The 11,065-nt window shown below is 54.5% G+C and overlaps 3 protein-coding genes across 3 annotated transcripts; all 3 read left to right on the top strand.

The window, feature by feature from the left end:
* Window positions 1–48: 48 nt before the first annotated feature.
* KRP23_221 (putative ZDHHC-type palmitoyltransferase 4) lies at window positions 49–1,408 on the top strand (the record flags this gene model as incomplete). The annotated part of the gene is made up of 3 exons (XM_067886676.1): window positions 49–403; window positions 460–761; window positions 1,079–1,408. 3 exons carry the CDS (start codon window positions 49–51, stop codon window positions 1,406–1,408), a joined length of 987 nt encoding a protein of 328 aa, XP_067750776.1.
* Window positions 1,409–4,796: 3,388 nt separating this feature from the next.
* KRP23_222 (uncharacterized protein) lies at window positions 4,797–5,819 on the top strand (the record flags this gene model as incomplete). Its single annotated transcript, XM_067886687.1, has 1 exon — window positions 4,797–5,819. The coding sequence occupies one exon, from the start codon at window positions 4,797–4,799 to the stop codon at window positions 5,817–5,819; it is 1,023 nt and encodes a 340-aa protein (XP_067750777.1).
* Window positions 5,820–7,515: 1,696 nt separating this feature from the next.
* On the top strand, window positions 7,516–10,596 carry KRP23_223 (uncharacterized protein; the record flags this gene model as incomplete). The annotated part of the gene is made up of 1 exon (XM_067886698.1): window positions 7,516–10,596. The coding sequence occupies one exon, from the start codon at window positions 7,516–7,518 to the stop codon at window positions 10,594–10,596; it is 3,081 nt and encodes a 1,026-aa protein (XP_067750778.1).
* Between the last annotated feature and the right edge of the window lie 469 nt (window positions 10,597–11,065).

The raw sequence follows: 11,065 nt of genomic DNA on the forward strand, positions 1-11,065 counted from the left end.
TGCGACTTGGCGACATACACCTGGACGAGCTATCTCTCTTCAGACGTTATGCGGCACTTGGCTGTGGTGGGACCGCTATTCGTGGCCGTGGGCTATGGACTCATTGCGGGCATCGCTTTCGTGCACTTTACCAAATTCCTGCCGACGAACAGTCCGGTGCATTGGATTTCAAGCATCTTTTTGGCCTCGGAGCTGCTGCTGCAGTACTCGCTGGCCATCTGGAGTGACCCTGGCTTCGTGGAGCCTGAGCATCTGGTCCACTGCAGAGACCTGCGAATCTGCCGGTTGTGCGAGGCGGTCAAGCCTCACAGGGCGCACCACTGTCGCGAGTGTCGACGATGCGTCTACGAGATGGACCACCACTGCCCGTGGATCAACAACTGCGTCGGGTACTACAACTACAGTACGTTCAGAGGATATGAGCCTATTTGCTACGTTATTAATGCGTTTGTGGTGCAGGACACTTCTGGCTTTTGTTGATGTACATCTGGGTGAGCTGCCTCTACGTGGCCGCGTTGTCCGCTGGGCTGTTCGTCGCAACGTTCACTACGAGCAGTGAGGATGACGAAGCTGCGGGGCGCGATCACGTCGTGCTGGATCGGTTTAAAGTGCTGTTCTCGTTCATGGCGACGAGTGTCGTGGGCGTCGTGGTTTGTGGGTATTGGGGGTGGCACGTTTACTTGGTGCTCACGGAGCAGAGTACCATTGAGTTCATGCAGCGGGAAGGGGGCTGGATACGACCTTCGGTTTCGGTAGCGTCAGTGCGTCATGCGCTAGGTCGGATACTTGGAAAGCAAGACGCGTTGTGGTTTACTGCGTTTGTTTTACCGCCGTTTGAACGGAGATTGCCACCCAAATACGTCTTGAAGCCGGAAAGTTATGGGGTTTCTTCAAGTTTGATTGCCAAGATTGAGTACGGAGGGGACAGAGGAGGAATCTCTGAGATGGTGGATGTGGAAACAAGCTGGCAACCGAGGCCTCTTCATTTCGGTAAACCGTGAGCAACGATGTGCTTTGAAGTTGAGCGAAACGTCGATCTGCTCTAGAAGAAACAATGTCTCGGTTTGAGCCAACGCAGGTCACGCCGAAGGGGATCGCCGACTTCCTGAACCGGGGGGGGGGGGTCTTCGAGCAGTTGACGACGAAGAGTGGCGACCCACAGACGGACGTTAAAGCCCCGACGAAGTTTAAGGGTGTGTTGAATGAGGCTGGAGCCAAACTTCACAGGGACGAGCGGCTCGCCAATCTCAGTTCGTGTCTTGAAGTCGCTATCAAAGCATTGTACCGAAAATGCTCCGTGTCTGTCGTCGTCACCCGAAACGTGTCAGAGAGTGTGGCGACTAAGACCAAGGAGAACTTTGGTGTGAAAGAGGAAATGGAGGGGTTACCAGTTGAAAATGCAGTGTAGGCGAAAGGAAAATTGAGGCAGCAGTTTCTGGGCGCGTTCACCCGGCTGGATTATCGTGGAGGGGCTGATAAGTTGTTTGTCGAGCACGTGGAGGAGTGCTGGAAGGCGTACAAAGCAACTCCGAAGTCCTACGTGGCGCTATATACAGCGGTTGTGCAGAATTCTGGCTTTGGGGAGAGCCGAATGCTCCATAAGCTGGCACTGAATACGAGCAAGACGCATGGAGACAATTTAGAGATGCGTGTTTTGTACATGTGCATGCGCGAAGAATCATCGTCCACCTTCCCTCGCCAAACCACAAAACTTGAGCACTGGCTATTTCCTCCACAGCGAACCGTAACAAAGATGACTGAAAACTTAGTGGCGATGTATTGGTACGCAAAACGCAACTGGGGTACGGTTGGTGAGGAATGGGCTTGGCTGTTCACAGACAGCCAGGCCGATACAAGTGTAGGGGAAATGAGCAAAAGTTGTAGAACACTCGTTGTTGTGATGGGTCGTCCAGTGTGGGCCAGCACTTTTCGTGCAGCACTGGGGGTTACGACAGTGTTGTCCCAGCTAAAAGATCCCGCCTCAATGCAATTGAGGCTGTGTTGGATCTTGCAGCGGACAAGCTGCTAGTGAAAGGAGGTCGATATGACAGACCTAGCTATTGCGAGGACACACTGTACGGTGTCGCGTCAATCTTGTGTCGACTTGGGATGCACCCGTATCCTTCGTCAGCACTGGCATCTCGGGTTGTGGCGGACTTCATGGCAATTCTGTTGTACGTGAACTACCAGAATAATGGTGACGGGCTCAGCGGTGGTAGTGGAGAGTGAAGATAAACACGCGACTATGAAGATGTACAATACTTCGACGTACTTTTCAAATCACGGGTCAATTCGTGGCTGTGCCGAGTTTCCTGAAATTTCTGGTCAGTACCAACCCGACTGTGATGAAAACTAAGGCCCCCAAAGCACCGGAGAGCGTGCCAGCTTTTCAAAAGTGGAAAGAGAAGTGGACACCATAGAAAATGGGCTTTTGCCAGTTTACTCAGTTGGAAAAGGAGCCTACGGAGGACGCCCTGTGGTTGTTGCTTGCACGACGAGCAGCTGGTGTGTTGCCACGCAACCACGAAGGAGCTGACCTGGTGATCCCTACATTTCTCGCGTCCGCTGAGCCTCAGTCCTCAGCGCCTAAAGCGGGGGTGAAGACCGTGAAGGCGGTCGAGCCGCAAGTATCATCAGCATTACAAGTCAGCAGGGGAAGAACTGAACCCGAAGTTTGTGTTTTCGAACGGAAATACGCTGAGAAGCAGGTCTCCAGCCGACATGATCCGTGGCCACCTCAGTCTGCGAGAGGGAATTTGACATCAGCCACTTCGTTTGCTCGTATGCAAATGACACGTGGAGAGTCAAAGTGGAGGAGGAAGAGGAACTGAAGAAGACAAATCTACAGGGAAGCACCAGACGACAAGGCCAGCGGCTGGATGCCCAGGCTGAGGACTCTAAAGATCGCTGGCAGGACGACGGCCAAACGAGCGACTTGCAGCCACCAACCAAGAAACGAAAAGCCAACCCCAAATCTCCTGCACACAGTCCGAAGCTAGATACAAGCACCGCCATGCTGAAATGCAATCCAACAGCAGAATTAGTACAGGCTCGGGAATCGGACGGAAATGGTAACCAAGGTACTCCGTCAAATGGCAACAGGTCAAACTCGGAAATGGAAACAAACCAGGATGCAACGGCGCTGCCATCATTTACGTTTTGCATTCGATCAGTGGAAAATTGGCCGTCATTCAGTGGGATATCGACTCATTCGCCGGGATCAGCGTCGGTGGCTAAGCAGCTGAATGGCCTGGCTGAGTCGCTTTGGAATCCAATGGACTACATAGCACGCGACGCGTTAGACCGTTCAGAAGACACGCATTGCCCTCAGGGAGCATCGGTCGTGCTGCCGGGTGTCCGCTAGCTTAACAGTCTTCCCGCAAACGTGCACGCGGTGATGATCTTCTTCCGTGAGGGGTTGATGGCTAAGCAACCGCGGAGATCATGTATTACGAGGTGAATCCGAGTGGCCTGTGTGCGGTTCGCTCATTTCAAGGCTGCTTCGAAAACTTCTTCAGCTGCTTCGCCGATAACGACCTCCGATACGCGTTGAAAATGCCTAGTCATTGATTTTCTTCATGGTTACTACTATAATACTACGTATAATAGTACTTCGAAGTAGGTAACTAAACACCTGGTAATAGCGACACGTTTTCTTTTCAGCAGACACCAGTATGTGAGCAAGACGGCAGGAACGAGACATGTTAGCACCTCGGCGACCATCCAAGCACGGTGTACGCGCAGCGAGTTGCACACAACCGAAAAGTTCTAGACGGAAGAGAATTTTAGTGCGAAAATTATTGGCGACCAGATATAGCTCGCCGTATCCAGAAAACGAATCTAGCCTAGCGAAATCGGCCATACATACCAAGCATTACTGTGTGACGTGGCATATTGAATCAAGTGCTGTCTTGCGGCAAGGCTGAACACGCACCATTCATGCCAACGCCCGCTAGTCGGAGAGTAACCTCCGCTGCATGAAAATGCCCGGCCAGTTGAGGCCCCAGCTGGAACGCGATCCAAACCTGGAGACGAAGTGCACCTACGTTTTGAAACGGTGCCTACTGCAACGCGACATATTCGTTTGGTGGTCGCGGGACATTCGCCAAAGCGGAAAGCCCTGATCTGAGGAACGAGCGCTACGTGGCGCTCATCGAATCCATTACGCACGTCCGGCGTCTGTCGAGTTATCATACTCTGAGTTCGCTTGCAGAAAATGCTAGACTGGCCTCCAATCGCTGGAGGCAAAAACTACAGTGAAAGACGTCGTTTTGTCATTCGCTGGAAAATGAACGTGTTGAACATGGTGTGAGTGCATGGTGCAACGAGAGTCAACCAGAACGCTTGTCCTCGGGTTTTCAGTCGGCAAAGAGAGCACAGCACGCGAATGCTCCATGGTAATAGTAGTGTTTACCACCCAACAGGGAAGGCTGTCCCGCTTGCGTGTCCCCAACCATCCAGCTCGGCCTGGGCACCTCAGCTCAAATCATCCGTTCATGCGACGAGCTCGAATATTCTCAGCGTTTCGGCTTGCTCTGCAGCATACGCGTATCTTGCTTGTTGTAGTCGGCAGCAGAAGAGTCGCTGTGCCTAGTGTTGGCAGTCCTCAAGCAAGTCGGAGCCCTTGGCGCGAGCGGAGGAAGTTTCCACTCTTCCATGGAGTGTACCATCGCGCAAACTCCCGGCCGACAAAGTCCGGGTTCGGTTCAGCGCTGCTCAACGCCACGCAAACTCAACTCCAAACTCGCTTTTCGTCGTCATTCTGCATTCTACCTTTTCGCGAGCACAACGTTGCAATGACAAAGCAAGTCATGGACGGGGAACGCGAGACCAAACGCGTCAAACTGGTGCACAATACCGCCATTAACGCCGACAGCGGCCCCATTCAGCGGCGACTGCGCAAAATGAGTGAGGAGTTCCAGCCGTCCAGCTTCAGCTTCTTGGTGCAAGCGCGTCTGCTCTGCGTGGGCATGTCGGTCGTGTACCGGGTGTCGCTCTCGTTGGCAATCACAAGCACCTGCGCGTCGGGAACGGCGAACGGCTCGACGACATCGAGCAACGGACACACGACACAATCGGCGTGGGTCATTGCCATGAGTCAGACCAAGCTTTGTGGATTTTACAAGCAGGTGAACGCCATCCTGCACCATCCGATCGTGGTTCAGCACCTCGTACCGACAGGTATCCAACAGCAACAACAAGACCAGGACGTTGTCGAATGGAAACCTTTTGACGTGTTCTTACGAATCCTCATGGAAGTGTTCCAGCGGTACGAGCATCTGCAGTACGCGGCCTTTTCCATCCAAGCAGACGCCAACACCATGAACACTAGTAAAGTGGAACTTGAAGGGTTTCTGCTAGACTGCTGGAGGGCCCTGGAAGTAATCGTTCCGGCGCTTGTGGTGGAGCCGTATCTGCCAGCTCCACTGGGCCGTGAGGTGCTGTGCATCTACCTGCTGATGCGCGAGTTCCTGTCACTCCCCGAAAACGTGCTGGACGCCAATTGTACGTACGCCAATGCCATCCTCAGTCTCGAGGACGTACTGCCCACGTACTCCGAGCACTCGTGCAGTATTTGCCTCGAGCTATTGGTCTCGGATGACACGAAGGGCTTTGAAAGCGACCGGGATAATAACAATAGTGGGAGCGATGGCAGCATCAGTGATGAAGTGTCATCACCCGATGGCGACGCTGGCAGTACCAACTTCTCGGTCAAGTTGCCGTGCGCTCACATCTACCATGAGAACTGCATCATGTCGTGGCTACGTCACAACCCAAGCTGTCCAGAGTGCCGCGCCGCCGTCGGTGCCAGTCTGTAACATTGGATCCACAGCAAAAGCGAGAGCATGTTCATTACCAGCGATAGAGAGAGCTGCAAAATAGAAATACCACATCGCAACGCTGCTCATTAAAAGCTAAACACCAACGCAAACGAAGCAAAATACGCTCTGTCCAGCAACCATAGCACAGCGCCTTCAACAGGTAAATAGTATCCCGTTTCAGAATGCTACTCGAAGACTCTTTCTAGCACAATCGCCATGCTACGAATCCTCTGCAGCCGAGCTGCGTAGTCGATTTACAGTTCATTGAAGTCCTAATGGAGCTTAGAGAATGACCTACCTCGCGAGCTTCTTTACATGGTTTTGGCATGAACTTCCCCATGCAGAGCTACAGTTGTATTGACATTAGTGGTCTAGACCTAAATAGCTGGGCGGTTTTGTTTTGAATCATATCTGCCTACGTGTTGGAGTCCTGCCGATAATTTAATCTTGCTTGGTTGCCCTCGTGTGTTGGCGCGTTGACCCGTTGGTACTGTCCATTATTTTCTTGTGCCCACCATTTCTTGCGATCAGCTCTACTTAAAAACGACGTAGATTAAGCAAAGGTGCTCGAAAGTGTGCACAACCATTCCGTCTAAAATCTTTATGCTGCAAACGCTATTATGCTGGAGCGCTCAGGTCGTGAGTACAATGCTAACGCCATGTCATACACGCAGCAGAACCCAAACTGTTCAGTTTGTGATGCAGATTTGCACCCAATGTTGCCACTACCAGGTACCTGGATCTTCGTGTTCCAGAGAAAATCATATAAAAATAAAACCCGAATACGAAAAATCTCATGAATCCTTTCGCGCCATTCATTCTCGCACTGCTCGTCGACGTGACTTGAGTAACTGGGGACAGAAGAGCCCCAAGCCGTTTCTTAGGCACCCATCGGATAAGATACTCGTGGTGGTGGTCATGGTACGCTTCTCAATAATATCATACTGAGAAGTGAAAAGCAAACTTCTGTTCAAGTTGTAAGCGGGAAAAATGCACCAACTCAATGCAAAGGTCGAGTCAGACCGCACAAGGCGCCCCGCCACCACAACCATAGCAAAGTCGCCACCACTATCAATCAGACACTTTCGAGCACCCCGTTTCAGAACGCTGCTCGAAGATTCTGTCCGCACTGATGGCTCTATGCAGGCGGCGTTCTTCCAGAATCGGTCACCGCCAGACCAGCAGCTCTCTCTGCCAAAGCTCCAGCCTTTCGTCACAGCAGTGCAGCAAGCGACATACACCTGCCAGTCCCAAGTCGCCAATAACTCGGCAAACGAGTGGCAGCCAACTACTCTTCCCACACCGTTGTTGAAGTGCCCCACAAGAGTCAGTAATATAACGGCCGAATTTTCGTGTTTCCACTCTGGGTATCTATATCTTCTTCTTCAGGATATACCATATTGCAGGTGTGGTGTTGAACGTCATGCGCCACTGTTAATGCAAGCTCCGAAGCCACTTCGATATCTCGACGCCTCGAAATCGCCTTCAATCTCAGCACCTCCTTCTTCTATTCAACGAATTTTTGCTACCTGTACAGGACACTCAAGCTCGCAACTCTGTAGGAGCAATTCCATTTGAAAAATCGATTAATCGGTATTGACAGGGTATTCCGTATCGTGGATCCGTCAAAAAGCGTCACTTCGCAGTCATTCAGTCTGAAATTCTCCAAGCGGAGACCAAGCGAGGTCTCGTCATGGCGTCGGAGCTGCCGTTCCCGCTGTACTCGGGCTTCTTCCCGCAGATGGTGCTGACCGTGGAGGAGCTCATGCACTACCGGCGCTTCGGCAAGGAGCGCGTGGCGCAGCTCGTGCGCATCATGGAGGACGCCGACTGCGTCTACCGCTGGACGGACGTCAAGGCGCGCAACGGTCGAGCCGTGCAAAAGGCGCAATTCCTGGACATCCAGCCAGCCTCCAAGCAGCCGGCCACACAACAGCCGTCCACGCTCTTCAAGTGCAGCGTCCACATTGTGGACGTGCAGCCAGAGGAAATTCTGCAGGCCGTGGCCAAGGTCAAGACGCGCGACGCCAGACGCGCAATGAGCTACTTGCACGCCGACGAGTTCGTGGACACGCAGACGCTGCTGACGTTCCCCACGGCGGCGGAGCACAAGACGCCCAGCTATTCGTACCGAGCCATCAAGTGGGCGCTGCTCAAGGCGCGACGTCGAGAAGGCCAGAAGAGCCTCGACTTTTGCTACTTGGAGTACGCCGGCAAGAGGAAGCCACACGCGGCGGCGAGCAGCGTCGTGGGCTTCTGTGTACAGGAGTCTATTGCCAGGGACCGAGAGGTGCCAACGCTTGAGAGGTACGACATTCTGCGCGGACAGTTTGTGCGCACGGGCATCCTCGTGACCAAGACGCACCAGTCCAACATTCTAAAGATCACGGCAGTGGCACAGGTGGACGGAGCCTTGGTGCCGGCTGCAGTGAGGCTGACGATGGAGGAGATCATGCTGGACTTTGTGGCGTCCGTGCACCGTGTCAAGGGGCTGCTGGAGCGCCAGCGGATGGGCAGGTTGCAGTATCTGGACGAGTGGGACTGGGTGTCCACGAAGGAGCGCAAGGCGTGTGCAGTTTGTCTGCGGGGCTTCTACTTCCATCGGAAGCACCACTGTGCCACGTGTGGAGAGGTGGTCTGCTCGAATTGCGCCCCACTGCGCGAGCTGGACGAGCCGCTAGATGAACACACGCACAGTATGCGCGTGTGCTCAGTGTGTATGGCACAAGCGGGCAGTCAACGCCAGAGCAGTTTCAGGTCGGGGGAGACTGAGAGCGAGGACGGAATGCTCGAGACGACGACCACGACGACGAACGTTGGCACAGAGACCTACGTCAGTGGGCTGCGGTATCCCAAGCACCGCGGACTGCGGAGAGGAGGCATAGAAGAATCCTTCAAAGGGTCGTCATCGCAGGCGACCCCCGCGCGCTCACCGCTCCCACCGTTCCGGCAACAGCATCGCCCCCTGTCCAGTCGGAATAGTGCTCAAAGCAACGAATTGGATTATGGTGGCTACGGTAGCGACCACCACCCGCGAGCAGCGTCCGAGTCGGCGAGGCACGAGCGACGCTCAAGCGTATTGCGCCATTCAGAGCTGTCGGCAACCTCCGTGTCTTCCCAATCAAAAAAAGAGGCTCTAGATAAGCTCGTTGAACACGTTCGGCAAATTCGCGACACGCTCAACATGGCTATTTCGGAAGCTGAGGAGGAGGAAGAACGCCACAGCATGCTGCTTGAGAGCGGCCACGGAGACCCGGACGCTGGAGCAGAGCGATACGATGAGATTTATGACCGTATCATGAGTATCCGTGAGACGCTGGACGTGTCCAGTTCCGACTTTGACGCGGTTCTCGAATCTATTGGCCACAATGACCCCGTGCATCCGTCAGAAACGAGCTCAGGCCGGCTAGACAGTGAGTTGGCCTTCAGTTACAGTGAAGGCGCGGGTAGTGAACACCACAGCGAGAGTGTAGAGTTTCTCTCGTCACGTTCGTCCTTATTATCAACATCCGTGCAGTCACTGGGCCACCAAGATGCTGGTGAACCACTGCCGTCACCGACTCCAGAAGAGGAAAGCGCCGTCGAGGAAGCGCGTGCTCTCGAGGAAGCCATGCAGTGGGTCCGTCAATCGGAGCCTACCGCAAGCTTGCACGCTGGTCGTCCTTCTTCAGCAGCAGTGACGCCTGTCAAGGCTGACGAACCAGTAGAACAAGCTGAGCCGGAACCCGCACCCATGTCGGGATCTACACCGACACCAGTTGTGAGCGTGAGTAAGAACCGCGGGATCGAGCGACTTGCGCAGAAAATTGGGCGCCTTCACGAGCGTCTTGAGGCTTCACAGCGTGGATCTGAGGCCACGAGCAGCGGCCCGACTCCTGCTGTAGCAGCCCCTATGGTGCCAGTCCCTTTTGATGCACCATCGGTTATAGATGAAAACACGGATGGCGAACCGGAGCCGGAACAGCGGCCTACCTTCCACCGAAGACAATCATCTGCTCCAGTGCCTGCGCTGAAGCAGCCTCGGGGGCCTTCCCCACAGCCCCCAAAGGAGAAGCACGTGGCTATTGCCGCGGATCCAGTGATTTCCTCGTCGAACGCACCTGGTTCTCGGCTTTCGGAGCCGTCTCGCGCCCCGCCTGACCTTGTGGCAAGTCTCCGTGGCGTCATGAATTCGAGCGAGCTGACGCATGCGCCTCCACGCCGACGGTCCGGTGCAAGCAGCATCGCACCGTCTCCGTCCCCGCCAGAGACACCGTCCAACAGCGCACCGTCGATGCCGTTTCCTTCCTCTGCGTCATCCAGGAGAGCACCGCCACCGCCGCCGCCAGTAGCCCCTCCTTTGCTCCCGCCACTCAGCTCGGCGAGACCTAGTGCGACGGGTGCTGCTCCGACCCCCGTGCAAGGTACAACGATCTACGTGTATGACCCCGAGGATCGGTTCCAGCGCGTTCAGCGACGCAGTCTTGACCGTCGTCCTTCGGAACTGGTCGATGCAGATACCAACGACACCTCGGGTCAAGGTGAAGGCCTCGACGACGCAGATGCTGGTACCGGTACCCACGACTTGTCCTCCTCGGACGAAGAGCAAGGACAAGCGCGGAGTGCGGCATTGCCACCTGTAGCAGCCTCTAGTGCCAATCGACGAGCAAGGGCCCGCGACGAGAGCGGAGAGCTGCGCGAGCTCATGGAGGGACTGGCCAAGGCCCCACTTCGCAGCCGCTGCTCGAGCGGCCAGTCCACCGGTGCTCCACCCACCGAGAAATTTGACTTTTAGCTGGTGTTGTGCTGTTTGGAAGGTGTGTTGATTGGCAACCGAAGCCGATAGACAGCCGGACACGCTTTGGTGCGGAGGTGGCCAAGTCATAGACACCAGTAACGCTGCCGTCATGAGGATAGAGGTCTAGCGTTTCAAAATCTGTTCGTTTGTTGGTAAAATTCCTACGGTCCTTTCGTTAGTCGAGCACTTAAGATTTCTTAGCTGCCCCGCGGAATGGTTGTTTAATTGGCCGCGTACAGCAACCTCTGCCAGTACGTCGAGTTCGATACCGTTGCTGACAGCAACTCCCCCGTTGCCTCTGTCGCCAATCTTCATTCCGGTCTTGGATTTGGGATTAGGCAAGAAATGCTCCGTGTCCGAGGAGTCATGGGTGAAAGTTGTCGAAGACGTGGCGGAGAGTGTGTCGAACAAGACAAAGGGGAAATATGGTGAGAAGACGAATGTTGTGGTTTTGCCAGCGGGCTTA

The sequence above is a fragment of the Phytophthora ramorum genome (assembly GCF_020800215.1).
Source record: "Phytophthora ramorum isolate Pr-102 chromosome Unknown Phyram_PR-102_s0001, whole genome shotgun sequence".
Lineage (NCBI taxonomy): Eukaryota > Oomycota > Peronosporomycetes > Peronosporales > Peronosporaceae > Phytophthora > Phytophthora ramorum.